Here is a 14830-nt window from a genome sequence, read left to right on the forward strand (position 1 = left end):
TGCCTTCAAAACAGGAAATAGCAGAACACGATAATGTAACCTGAGATACACTTAAGATCATGCAGTGGGACAGCAGAGCATTACAAAAAGACTGTATAAGACTCTCAGGACAAGAACAGAAGGCCTGAGTATTGTATTTAAAAAGCACCGTGGGATTCAAACCGGCCATGAAAACCTGTTTCAAATTTTGTAATCTCTATTCTCTTGCAGGGAACTTTGTGTTTAAAATTCAGTGTTACACATTTAAAATATTTTTTTCATCTCTTGTGGCCACAAGAGTTTCAGCTTTTTTTTTTCTCCCTTTCTTCAGAGATAGATCTAAGAGCAATAAAGAAAATTATTAAAGCCACTTCCTTTTATTATCTCATCCAGCTTACTGTTATCAGATTTCAGTAGAAACTGCTAATTAACCAGAAGCAAAACCATATGCTTGAAAAACTATTTTTTTTTTTAATCACTGCAATTATCTATTATTTTCTTTTGGACCAAGTTCTCATGCCACACCCCACATTTTGTAAATTCACATTCCAAGAAGGCATACACACTGTTAAGTTACTAAAACATGTTTAAGTTACAGCCTTGCTTGAGAGAAATAAGCATGTATAACACCTGCCTTCAGTGTACATCACTTATCATAAAAGTTATTTACTAGATGAAATAGATGAAAAATACTTTCAAATGAGCAAAAAGAATACTCAGTGCCCCCAAAATAACTTCTTAAGGGTATATTAGGCAGTTACTTCAGGACTCTATTCCGAAACAGAGTGGAATAGTCTACTTCTACCTTTTGTATAGGATGTAAATAGTACACCCCACAGGTGTACTATTTGCCCACAGGTGCCTCTTCTACTTTGCAATTGGAATAACAGACACTGTGCATGGAGGTCTTCAGATTTTTATTCAGCAATGTCTACCTACTCAGCTCACCAGCTCATCATGTCTGTAGTTCTCATCTTTAAACCACCATTTTTTCCCGATACAGCAGTGATCTTTAATAACACTCAGCACACGATTGTGGTCATACACCATGTCAACAACCCTGCAGCAAATGGTTGGAGATTATTACAAACCACACATTAGGCACTGTACTTTATCCAGTTGTCTACAGAACACAAACTTACCCTGCAGTGTAAGCAATGTATCAATCTGAGAAAACTGCTCAGCTTTCTGTTTAACAGCATAAAACTGCACCAGGGTTAACAGAGTATCTTAAGTTGAAACGAGGCGTTCCCTTTCTACCATCCTTTTGCTTAACTGCCTCACATATCAGACATTTCCGCACCAGAACACGCACTGATAGCTCTGCTATTTGCATCATCCTACTCCATGGTCATGTAGGTTGGTAACATGTGACTTAATAGTTCCGCTTCTGAATGAAAGGTGACCTATGTGACATTTAACTCTTCATGAGAAGAGATCACTGACAAGAAAATGTTTATATATGAAAATCTTGTAAAATGTAGTGTTCGTACAATATAGAATAATAATACAATAAGAGGGTTCAAGGTTGCCTTTGCATGCATACTATTAGATGGAATAGTGAAGACAGGTGAAAAGGTTTTGGTTTCTCTCTTCCGACAGAAAGTCCTAAGCTAGTCTTATTACCAAGACTTTTACTGGCACTCTTTTCACTTGGGAACAAATCTAAACTTTACTATAGTAGCAAATACTTTACTGGGGCAAAATCTACTGTAGAAGACAGAAATGTTCTTTCTTTTGAGCCTCTTAACAGCTTCTCATTGTCATTCCCATGAAATATCATTTCCCTTGAGACACAATCACAGGCAGTCAGACAATGAGTTTTGAGTTATTGCTGCCAACCCCTTGCTGTGATCTGGAATCCTGTATGAGGCTAAGTGGCACTAATAGCGTAGCACGCTTCCCAAGCAACAGGCTCCAGATATGCATATGCTCTACAGGGCTTTTCATAGAAAAGTTAATTTCCTCAAAGTCAGAATAACTGAAAGACTTGTGTATTTCATAAGCTAAATGATACTGATCTGTAGAGCATTCCATGCACAAAAGCTGTGAGCTGCATTTGTGTCCTTCATGTAAATCTGTATAACTTTGGCCTTTTTAATAAGCTTACAAGATAGATAAATGATTAACTAACTGCTTCCACTTCCCTCAAGAACAGTTTTCTAAGCATCAAAAACAGTCTTTACAATTTTAGCCCTGGAAAACTAAGGTAACAGCAAAAACCCCACATTAAGAAACCTTTAACAACACTAGAAATGGTGGCAATTCAAATAACTTCATAACACTGCCATCTTTGGGGGTATACGCAGCCAATAGCTTATCACTAGGGGAATACGAACCGAAAAATGAACAGAACATCTGCACCTAGATTTTTAATTAGTGAAAATGTGCTCCCACCCAACCAATGCTCTGGGACACGCTCAGTGCTTCCCCTGCACCAGATGCTGTTTGCTGTGATCAGAATTTCCCACACAAACCTACTCTGTGAAGAACTTCAACAGGCCACAATAAAGTGCCTTGCCAAGGACTTTCAAAAGGGGGAGCAGATGCGACTTTAGCATATAATTATTTTGTAATAACAATACTCAAGAATGATCCTATCAAGGGAGGCTTAGCACCATGTAGTTTAAACAACACAAGGATAAAGAAAATGAGGCTGACTGTTGGCTTGCAGCTCCTCTCCCTGATTTATGTAGCTGTTAACAGGATGCCACCTTGAAGTACCTGCTGTGTATAACAAGCGTCCCCTCACAGGAAGCAGGTCCTACAAGTAATTAAGAGGAATGCCCTTTACAAGACCAACATTATTTCCCTTCATGCATATTCAGTAAACAAAAGCACCCACGTGCACAAAGGAAATCTGCCATGATTAGTTTCAGATGTGAGTTCAGCACGGTCCACGCTGAGTAGCACTGAATATTGTCAGTGAAAACAATGAGAAAAAACAGCTTCAGATCAACATAGTGTGTTACACAACCTGCGTTTCTAAGAGTTTTTATCCTGGCAGAGTCACATAGCCCATTTTCGGAAAGATGGAATGAGATCTCTTGATTCATACAATAGTTCAGGCTTGAAGGCATCTCAGGAGGCTCTAACACCAACACCCTGCTCAAAGAATCCAAACTCAGAACAGGTCGCTCAGGGTTTTGTACAGCCAGGTCTTGGAAACCTCCATGGATGGAAGCTGCCAAGAAAGGTCACAGAGTCTATCTTAAAGCCTTATTACTCTCCCCGTAACAAATTGATGATACAGTTTTCAAGCCAACTAGCAGCCCTTCTGCCAAGCCTGTAATGACTCAATTTGGATATAAGAGTGCTGGGGAAAGGCAATAGGAAGTGTTGCTGAAGTTAAGGTAAAATGTATGTTCAGCTTCCCCTTATTTATGCATCCAGAAATTTCATTTAGAAATAGGATGATCAAGCACAATTTTCCATTGTTTTATTCATGCTAGCTACTTCTCAGCACTTTCCTCTTTCTTACGCGTATAAACGGGTTTTAAGAGGACACACTCCATAACTTCCTGACAGAGCAAAGCAAGGTCAATTAGTCTATAGTGCTTCAGATCATTATTCTCAGCCTTTCTGAAGATGAATGTAATATTTGCTTTTCCCAGACATCACAGACTGCCTCTGATCCCAAAAACTTTTAAAAGATGATAAAGAGCAGCCTCACCATGATACTGGCCAGCACTGTGACAGCTCTAGGTGCAGCTCAGATTATCCCATAGGCTAGACTTGGGTCCAGGCTTTCCAAGAGATTCAGGAGATCCTCACCTGTTGCTAGACATTCTCCTCCTTGAACACTTTCTCTAAGAATACAGGCCTGGAAGATTCTGTCAGAGAAGACTAAAGCAAAGAATTCATCAAATGTTTTAGACAGATCCATGTTGGCAGCCACTAATGCACTCATCCCATTCATCACAGCTCCATATTTTTCTTGTTTATTCCTATACTGTTTACGCAGCAAAATATTATCTTCTTTGGGAGCAGGGTGTGTGGGGCAGGGGGGCTTGATATGCCTCATTCCTTGTCCTTCAGCTCCAGATGCATTGCGACTTTCCTGAAACCACCCCTATGTGTTTGGGCAATGTTTCTGTAGTCGTCCTTTGTAGCTTGTCACTACTTTCACCTCCTGTATGCTGCCTTTGCACTGCCGCTCAAAGTCACAAGTTTTCCATTCAGCACAGTCTCTCAGTGAGACTTCTCATTTTTCAAGACATACCATTCTTGTGCTTTGATGACACTGTCCTTAAAAACTTGAGAGCTTTCATCCACAGATTTACTATTCAGAATTGCCTTCCACTGAATTCCACCTACTAGTTCCCTGAACAAGCCAAAGTTCAGGGTCTGTATTCCACTCTGCTGCTTGCCTTCCTCACCTCTATCAGGATCTTGAACCCCACTGCTTCATTCCCTAACAGATTTTCAACAAAACCACAGGTTTTGATGAACAGCCAATTGACAATACTACCATGCCCTCTAAGACGATCAGGATTAATTGCTGGACCTGATTAGCACCACCAATCAAATTTTTGGAAGCGCTACAGAAACTGTACATTCAGCATGATAATGAAATGAAGCACAAATAGTTAGGACAAATCTCCATATATAACTATGGAGTTTTTCCTCACACTGAGTAACATTTTGAGTAACATCCAGGAAATAGCAGCTTCTGCCAAAACTGTGTTTTCATTTAAAACACAGAACATTGCACTCTAGGATCCAGAATGTGAAGAAATGAAACAAGAGAACAACTTATATCACAATATCTATATCCATGCCTACAAGGAAGTAATTTTTTTAATGCTCTGATGAACTGTAAATAGCACAATATATAATTAAACTACTACATTAGACAGTTCCCAATCAAAACTCTTATTGACCCTGCACCACCAGCTGCATTTGCTTTTTCTTTAAATACCAAGCCTAACTTTCTCTCCATGATGCAAATGACTGAACATAAGAAATGACTTATCAGATAAGAATATTTTCTACCAGACAGGTGCTTACCTTGGGATGCTGGTCAGGTAGGTGAGGACATTCTGGAACTCCTTCTCAGGGATCTCGCTGAAAGCTGGATAGTCTGGAAAGGTGATAACAGGACATCCATCTCCCCCTCTTCCACCTACAAAAGAAGCAAGCAGCAAGCATGTTTACACTTAGGTCCTTTTATCTAGTCTTCAAGTCGCAAGTAATTAAACTGTTGTACTTTTTTTTTTTTATCTGTTTAAGCAGTGCTCAGAATGGACACTACATATTCTGAATAACCTAGTCTCACCTTCAGAGCTTAGACAGTCTTTATAGGAAAAGACTTCTTACACCACACTAGATTTTTTTCCTGTAAATGTTGTTTCATGTGAACACAGTTTTGACACCAGGTGGCAGTGCATCTTTCATTTGATAGGCGTCAAATGCAAATAAATACAACCCACCTGGAGAAAAATAACTGATTTAGGAAAAAGAAGTTAATTCAGAATTAAGCAGGCAAATCTTGAATCGAACTCCACCTCTTCCAGCTTGACTCATTCCTGCAGGCCTCCCCTCTGCTCTGCTTCCAGGACAGACTAGAAGAGGAGGCAATACAAGCTAGAAGCAGACATTTTAAATGAGGTTTCCTGTTCAACTTCTCAGATTACTTACCAAAGGTAAGGTAGAGCCAAGCATCTACGCTACAGTATGGCTGCTAAGCAGCTTGATCTCCTTATCTGTACCTTTAATGACACTTGCATCATCAGGTAGAATTCACAAATGCAGTGCTTTTTAAATGCACTTCACTCACATTTTTATATGCAACAATGCAGGGCTTTTTTTTTTTTTTTTTTGAAAGGCAATGCTAATGCTTAAGCAAATATATTTTCACAGAGATAGGCTGGACAAAGAAGCTGTTGAACTGTAGCAGCTGCATGAAGTTCACAGCTGGGGGAGTTGTGGAGACACATTGCTGGAAAATTATCTTTGCTTGGCAGTTTGAAAAAAGAAGAAAAATGGACAAAAATGACAGTGACAAAGTGATGAGTACATATCTCCTGGCCTTGAAATTCGACCGTTTTGCATAAATCCATTGTAAAATGGATTACTAGCACTGCCCTAGCACTGCCTGATCATGAGAGCAATAGTGATTTGTGAAAATTTGTGCGCTTCAGAGTGCCTTTGCATCCAACTTCACCATAAAAAGAGAAGAAATACTTGAGCTCAGATTTATTTGATAAAAGGAACCACCATTTCCCTCTCAAGCTACAAGTAATTGGAACAGCACAAACGATATCCTTACATTAACACATGGTGAATCTGACTTGCATCTACTTGGTTACAGGCAATACGGTGCTACCATCATGCAGCTCTTGAAATCAAACTACATCAGAAAATAACATGCTTTGGATTCATTTAAACAACAACACCTGACTGTTACACAAGAATCATGAGTTTGCAAACACAGCCTTTATGACACATCCAGACATTACAATGCTAAGTTAAGGGAGCTACTTTTAGCTACGTAGATGTCCACAACAGAAATGTAAGTTTAAAAAAAAAAAATTAAAACCGGGGTTGTTATTGTTATTATTTTGTTCTATCCAGGTTCTATGGAACAAGGCATTTTCCTCTCTCATTTTTACTGAAAACATTTTTCAGGCATGTTAATGAACGTTGTTCACACAGTGTTCTGCTCTCTCTAGAATATCTATATTTAGTTACCATTATACATTATTTTCAGTTTTCCCCTGGTTACTTGCTTTGTTCTATAGTCTTCTATAAATAGGTGATATGAAACAAAAGAAAAAGAACAAGACGTTTGCTGGACATGGCCTAAAAGCAGAACCATGGATTGTGACTTTCGGGAAGTTCCCAGACCACCACCAATTGTCAAGGGGAAATGCAGAGCCATCCTGCCTTGACACAGCCTATAAATTTTCGGTTTCTAGTGTACTCATCATTGGTTATCGTGGGTAGGGATGACTCCATCCTGTCTGTTAGTACACAGCTGAGAGCCAATTCCGTTACTCCTGTATTTTCCTGGTAGGACACTTGGGTACACCTATACCTCCCAGGGCTGCTCAAGTGCTTCTCATCACCAGAGCCTCACTGCTGCAAAGAGTTTATCTGATGTATTCTTCTTAATAAATTCTATATAATTTCAGCTCTAACATTTGAGTGCAGAAAGTGACTTCTATGCGTAACAACTTGTGGCAGTGTATTTCCAGTTGCAATATCATCTGTTTCAAGTGAGAGACGTGCTGCTCTAGAAGGGACTTGCTTCCTGTAAATGAGTGTTTGTCACAGCAAGCAACAAAAAAATCCCAGAAAATACAGCAAAATAGAAATCAAATATTTAAGTTGCATTTGCATGACATACTAGTGAAAGCATTAGGGGATTTCACTTCTAAACTCCTTTCTAGTTCAGAAAGGACCTAGGGCAGAAAGGAATTTTTTTTCCTCCTTTGTTTCAGAACCACTTTTCCTTGTTTCACCTCTGTTTATTTCTAAATTAGCTGAGTAAAATCAGAGCAACATGAGCAACTGTAATCTGAATCGCAATGCAAAAAAAGAGGAAAGTGTTGTGAAGTGCCTGGTATTATTTCTGATATTAACCAATGCAATCTTTTGGCTTTGGTTAAATTGCAACAGCAGAAGAGAACATGTCAGTTCCTGAGCTGCTGCAATCAGTCCCCACGCATTTTGCCTGTAATGATTTTCAAGAATTACTTGAGGCTGGTCTCTTAACATGTAGCTGTGAGTAATCTCCTCCAAAACAGAGGATCATTATTCTGCAGTCTAAAAATGGAAATATAATAGAAGTACACTGAAATGTATGTCAGCAGTTAAACAAAAACAAAACACTCCTTTATATGAAGTAGATCCACTTCCACTCTATTTCCATAAACGCTCATTAGAGCAATACTTTGTTATTAACTCATTTACAACCAACTTCGGCAATGCATTCAACTGAAACTTCCAGAATAGACTTGGCATCAAAGAAAGTGAAGTACCTATGCAAAATGGAAGTTCCTCAGTGGATAAACCTCTACAATTCCAATGAAATCCCAGTGAGATGAAGCTGCCTTCTAAGTAGATTACTATTTGTAATCCATTGCCAGTTTCTATACCAGTGGCAGCACTTTGGGGGCAGCATTTTGGGGAAATACACATTTTGAAAATGTATTGAATTGTATTAGCTACATGTTAGGTAGCAAAAGGACTCAATTGGGCTTATGAAACAGTATGTAGTGTTCTTAACTTTTGTATCCAATTATTTAACCAATAGCACCAGTCATTACAGTTATGAGGAACCAGATCATCATGAACTCATGGGTATGAAGGGAGCAGAAAAATCATAGAATCAAATAATAGAATCATGGAATCACCAAGGTTGGCAAAGACCTACAAGATCATCCATTCCAACTATCCACCTATCACCAACAGTTATCACTAAACCATGTCCATCAGCACAACATCTAAAAGTTCCTTGAACACCTCCAGGTTTGGTGACTCCATCACCTCCCCGGGCAGCCCATTCCAGTGCCTGACAACTCCTGAAAAACCAGTATTTCCTAACATCCAGCCTGAATCTCCCCTGGAGCAACCTGAGGCCATTCCCTCTAGTCCTGTCACTAAGATGATGCTCTGAAACTAGTTATAGTACCATTGAATGGGACGGTGAGATTTACCTGAATCCTAGGTAATTTTGCATTTATTCCTTATATTCTGCTGCATCTAACTTTTCCTACCATGTTTTTTTTGTTGTTGGTGGTTTTTTTTGTGTGTGTGTGTGTGTGTGTGTGAGAAGTAGGTAGGGTGATAAAGTGTCAAGTTCAACAGTTCTACACAAATCCTAATCAAGAGGCATATGATTTACTTGTTATCCAACACTCATCTCAAACGAGAAACAATTCTTACTCTTAAATTTAAAATGGCATAGAAAGTGAAAGTTACAAAACTGATTAATTACTAGCACAGGTGCTAAAAGTCACATACATGTGTGCACGCAAAAGGAAAATTCCCCACAACCCAGTGGGCTGGCAACATCTGGGAGCAGCAAATTAGATTGCCCAGACTTCCAGGAAGCAAGAGCAGATTATTCTGCAGAATTCTCCTAGATATTCTGCATAAGGTTGCGTAAGAAAAGGTACTCGCAAAAGCATTGTGCCTAATCTCACAAAAATGAAGCAATATAGATGGATAATAATTAGACCATGGTAGACCAAAGATGCAGGTCCTCTAACATGATTCCATTCCATTCAAAAGACCAACTTTTACACAAAGTAATCATGTCTGCATTGATGTCAAAAGTTAGGTACCTATGTGAATAAGAGGAATGCTTATCGCATATTTTTCCTTTGCTGTTGCTGTGGTCCAGATATTATGCTCATGTGTTTCTGGTAAGGAATTTCTCCTTTCTAAATACATTACTCTGAGTACTCCAGTTACTTGAGAACCTGAAATTAAGAGTAGACTTCAATGAAGTAGTGGATAAAAGCTTCATTGCACATCCTTTGCAAAGATAAAAGAGAAGGAAGAGGCATTTGTTAAAAACACCTTTTCCTTGAAATGAGAAACAATGTTTACTTGTATTACCCCACAAGCTACATTTTGCCTGGTCTGATCAGCAGAAAGTACACTGGGTTAGAAAGCAGAGACCCTGTTTTATTTTTTAAATCTCTACAGACAGAGAGTTTAATGTTCTGAACGTTAAGCTGAAGTTAACTCTGCACCTGAGTGAGACAAACAGCTACATATTTACCTCTTCCACTGTCAATACACAACATATAGTCTGAATGTCATACGTGCAACAAAAAACCATGTTGAAATTTAAGAACAAATGCTGCTATATGATGCAGAATTCACACATAGGTTCAAACAATTTTACAGACTCAGTGCACATGAAGCAGTTTATCTAGGGAGATATTCCCACCTCATTTCCATAGAAAAGAGCAAAAGCACTGACAAGGAAATAAGGTTACAGAGAGCAAGGAGAAGCACGTAATCCACAAGGATAATTTAAAGGGCCAAAGATACCAGGCATTTTGAAAGCCAGTAACAACGATAACTTCCTCAACTGCAGGAAAAACAACTATTAATAAATATGCAAGTTGCTTGAAGAACTATAAATAGCAATTCATGTATACTGCCTTTAATGCAAATAACTTTTTTTGGAAGTTGTGCAATGCATGAAGAGGCATTCAAGGGAAAGTGAGCTGAAAAAGTTGGCTCAGTACTTGTGGTGGCCTGAAGTGTCATTTGCACATTGCATAACTTACATCATTTACACATGCATATACGCAGACGCACGTCTGTATGCTTTTGTTCATCTACATTAATTTTAATACATCCACGTATAAGAAAATATAAAATACAAATGAGAGACTGTAAGCAGGACGCACATTTTCCAGAGAGTTTTGAATGAACATTCCAATGTCCCTTGAGATGATTTAAGAAAAAAAAGAGGCAGAAAAGCCTTTGCTGTGGGGAAGAAAAGTGGTTGCACAAGCACTAACTAAAGGAAGAAAAAGTAAGATGGGTGAAAGAGTGGACCTCGTAGAAAAGGACGTTCTGTTTGGGTATGTAGAACGGGATGTCTAATACAGACAAGCAGCAATGAAAAGAATAGCAACAATTCTTGAAAATAAAGATTTTGTTCCAAAGAAAGAAAAAGCTCCAAAGACAAAAGTAAGCAGCTAGGCCTGAAGTAAAATATTAACACTGAGTTTATAAACTTCTTTTGTGAATGACTGATTTAAAACTTGGTCCAAAGCTTGTCCCTATTAACTGTGAACTGAACACATGATTGCAGACATACTGCTGAGCAACAGCTGGAGCCTTCAGCATTGACAGGAAGAGCTAACACCTTGATGCAATAACTCTTGGCCATGCTTGCTGAAAAACCGAAGAATTAAAGTTTTGTTTTATGTTGTTTCTTTTCAAGCCTAACTTTGACGTCCCTGTACTATTTGCATTATAATCTAACAGAATGAGAGATGTGGATTACTTTGTACCTGGAAAAGAAAAGAGACAAGTAATCCCAATTTAGGCCACACAGGAAATAGCTTGGGAAGGGCTAGTCTTCAACCACAGAAGCAGACTGGGTTTCATTCACTGTCCAAGCAAGCGTCTCATGAGACCTGGATATATTCTGTTAGAGAAACTGATGCGATTCTCAAGTACATGCTGCATTGCTGTTGAAAAATTCCAAAACCTAAAAACTGAAATGCATCTAAGACACTTGGTGAATCACCATATCTACAAAGAAGCTACCTACTAGAAGTATTGGTAATCTAGAGAGCTTCATTTTAAAGGACTTTATGCCACGTCCTAAGATTTTATTTGCTAGGCAGCTTTTTTATATTAATAAATAAAATGCCCCTTTCACACACAGTGAGCATCTTAAGTGGTGTCTCAGCAAAGCCACTTGTAGTACAACTACTAGAACAAATAAATTGAACATAAAGCACGTGTCAAAATACTAACTCCGTTCCTTTGTTCACAATGCTATCTGGTATGGCACAGAAAATACACCTTCAGTGTTCTGCAGGAGAATATTCAGATACAAGAACTGAATTTCCAAGTGAAACAAAAATGCGTAAGTCAAATTACCTGATAATAACATAGAATATTTCTATATTATAGATATAGTCCACAACAATGCAGCTGTCCTACTATTTCAGGCAAACAAGTGAGTTAAAAAACAGATATGAGCCTTACATATAAACTGAATAAAATAGAACAACAAATGGCTGCTCTCACTAAGCTCCACTGCACAGCAGATTTAATGAGTGCTGACGATGCTTGTGGCTGTGTGAACTCAAGAATATAAGAGGGTGAAGAAACTCCCATCGGACTCCATGAGATTTCATTCATCTACTGTAATCACCAGTTTTCCACTTACTTCTGAGGGACAAAATGTAAACACTACTTGCAAATGCCTAGATAGGCTGGTTCTTGAATAATATTATATTTAAGCTTTTTTTTTGCCCCCGGTTAAGAAGAAAGGTCTTGGAAAGTAAAAAAAAAAAATGCAAGAAAAGAATTGTAGCTTACACACCATCATCTCAAATGGAGCACGAACACTCAACTTCATAAACAAATTCTCATGCTACCATCACCCCATACAGAAAATAACCACTACCATAGACCCACACTTAGTCCAGCTTATATGGAAGGAATTAGTTATAATAAGTGATCACTTGCAAGTACAGTGAGATTTTAAGAGCTTTTGACAAGCAAAGCAGAACACTGTTTCATTCCTGGGCACCTTTTTATCTCATGCAGGAAGAGACTGAGACAAAAAGAACAGTCACAGCCCAGCTTCAGCCTAGAGAGTATAACCTTCTTTATACTGAAGGAGGCAGAGTAGCTCTGCAAAGCCACTCATGCTCTCCCCTCTCCAGATGGGAGAGGGGAGAGAGTAAGTTCACTGCTGCACACTTGCAAAAGCCTTACAGACAGGAAGGCAAGGAAGAAAACAACAAAGAAACAGCCAGCAGCTCATTAGATGCCTGTCAGCGTAATCAGCAAGCAGGGGCATCATGTCCCTTAACCCATTAGCAGCTAGTCATAGTCCCAGCACTGGGATGGACCAAGCTTAGCAACTGATGCCTGCAAGCAAAGAAACGGATTATTTACTTGGCAAAGGTAGTCCAGGAACAAAGACATTCTGTGCTGTGTAAATACACCTGTGCTGCTTTTAGAGACATTTTTTAGTCTAGAAGCAGTTTTCTTTACAGAATAAAGGCACCAATACCAATACAAAAACCCCTTCCAGAGCTACATTTGTCTGAGCATGGCACTGACTATTGGGGAACTTGCTGTAGTGGTGCTCACTCAGACGTTGCTTTGGCCAAGTCTGAGGTGTCAGCTTGTGGTTCAGCATTAAAGCTGATAGCAGAGCCAGTAGCAGCTTAGCCTGCAGGATGAGGCCTACAAGATCACAGCACATCAGCACATTCACACTGTGCTCCCTCATTTCCAACAAGGGCTTGGTTAGCTCTAGATCTAGAGTAAAGAGCTCTAGATCAGGGTGTACCAGACTCCTTAGTAGTTCCTTACTTATTTATTGTGCTCTTCAACGTTTTTATCAACCACCTAGACAGTGGGATAGAACACACCCTCAGCATGTTTGCTGACAACATGAAACTGAGTGGTGCAGTTGATACAATACAAGGGAGGAATGCCATCCAGAGGCACCTGGACAGGCTCAGAAAGTGGGACCATGTGAACCCAATGAGGTTCAACAAGGCCAAGTGCTGGGTGCGTCACCTGGGTTGGGGCAATTTCACACATGTGTACAGACTGGCAGAACTCCTTGAGATTAGCCCTTTTGATAAGGACTTGGGGGCTCTTGGTGGAAGAAAAGCTGGACATGAGTCAGCAGCATGCTCTTGCAGCCCAGAAGGCCAACCACATCCTGGGCTGCATCAAAACAAGGGTGGCTAGCAGGGATAGGGAGGTGTTTGTCTCCCTCTGCTCCGCTCTTCTGAGGTCCCATTTACAGTATTACATCCAGGCCTGGGGCCCCCAGCACAAAAAAGTCATAGAGCTGTTGGAGCAGGTCCAGCGGAGGGCCATGGAGATGATCAGAGGGCTGGAGCACCCTCTTATGAGGAAATAATTGAGGGATCTGGGCCTGTTTAGCTTGAAAAAGAAAAGGCTCCAGGGAGACCTCACTGTGGCCTTCCAGTACTTGAAGGGAGCCTACAACCAGGAAGGAGATCAACTTTTTACAGTCTTTGGTAGTTGTAGGAGAAAGGAGAATAGCTTTAAACTAAAAGAAGGGAGTTTTAATTTAGATGTTATGAAGAAACTCTTTACTCAGAGGGCAGTGAGGTGCTGGCACAGGCTGCCCAGAGAAGCTGTGGTGCCCCATCCCTGAAGGTGGTCAAGGCCAGGTTGGATGGGGCCCTGGGCAGCCTGAGCTGGTGGGGGGCAGCCCTGCCCACAGCAGGGGTTGAGGCTGGGTGGGCTGTGAAGTCCCTTCCAACCCATGACATTCTATGATTCCATTATTTTCCCTCACATAGTCTTTCCTCCTATCCTCAGTTCTGCCCCATTCTAGTTCATTTTCCAGGAGCCAGGATACTTGAAAATTTCCATTATGAAAAATAAAGAAACAAAACAAAGAAACACAGAATAACTTCTTTTTGTAATAACAAGCCTTGGTAGTCTATTCTGAATTGTTCATAAAGAATGGATCTCTCCAATAGGGGAAGTCAGAAACCGTCAGAGCCCAACAGGCCTAGCCATACACAAGCGGTGCCTGTGTAAGGGAACATCATAGTCTTACCTGACAGATAAGCAAATTGTTTCTTTAACTGGTCATGAATATCTGCAGCATAGAGGGGGATGATATCCTGATGCATGATTTCATCTGCGGAAGAAAAAAGAAAAAGCGCTGCAGATTTGTTTTGAGCAGACAGTAAGTAAAATAAAATCAGCACTAGAACACAAACACCCAAGAAATAGCCTAATTTTGAAAAACTATGTGAAAATACTTGGAGACTTTCAAATGTTTGCTGGGGTGAACTTTTCATAGTTTTCATAAACTTTTCGTAAAGCACATTGATAAAGAAAATTAAAAGTCACGTGGATTTGCTGACACTGAAAGGTACACTGCATGTCTCTGAACCTAATGCCGTGAAGTTAATATTCCTCAGGAACGATCTTAAACAGTGAGATTTTACATATCAAATATAATTTTTATTAAAACCTTCTCAACTCATATGAAAAAGGAACAGGTACATATTAGCACCCAGCTCTCCAGGCCTTGCTGAAACCATCCCACACTTCCTGGACTTCCAGCACCTACAAACTCCTCAGTGGATTTTATGGAAGGAGCAGCATGCAGCTATGGAAAACATCACTG

The 14830-nt window shown here is 39.8% G+C and overlaps 1 protein-coding gene across 12 annotated transcripts in view; it reads right to left on the reverse strand.

The window, feature by feature from the left end:
• The window catches only part of MCF2L (MCF.2 cell line derived transforming sequence like), a 150460-nt gene that overhangs the window by 48004 nt on the left and 87626 nt on the right, over nucleotides 1-14830 (reverse strand). For 11 of the 12 annotated variants that reach the window (XM_021415002.1, XM_021414964.1, XM_021414935.1 and 8 more), the window contains 2 exons: nucleotides 14252-14335; nucleotides 4990-5104 (listed from right to left, as the gene is read on the reverse strand). In XM_021415002.1, coding sequence (XP_021270677.1) covers nucleotides 4990-5104; nucleotides 14252-14335 — 199 coding nt within the window. Of the gene's footprint in view, nucleotides 1-3652; nucleotides 3798-4989; nucleotides 5105-14251; nucleotides 14336-14830 lie in introns of those variants that run through there. The other variant, XM_021415011.1, reaches the window with a different exon arrangement.

The sequence above is a fragment of the Numida meleagris genome, chromosome 1, assembly GCF_002078875.1.
Source record: "Numida meleagris isolate 19003 breed g44 Domestic line chromosome 1, NumMel1.0, whole genome shotgun sequence".
In the NCBI taxonomy this organism is placed as follows: domain Eukaryota; kingdom Metazoa; phylum Chordata; class Aves; order Galliformes; family Numididae; genus Numida; species Numida meleagris.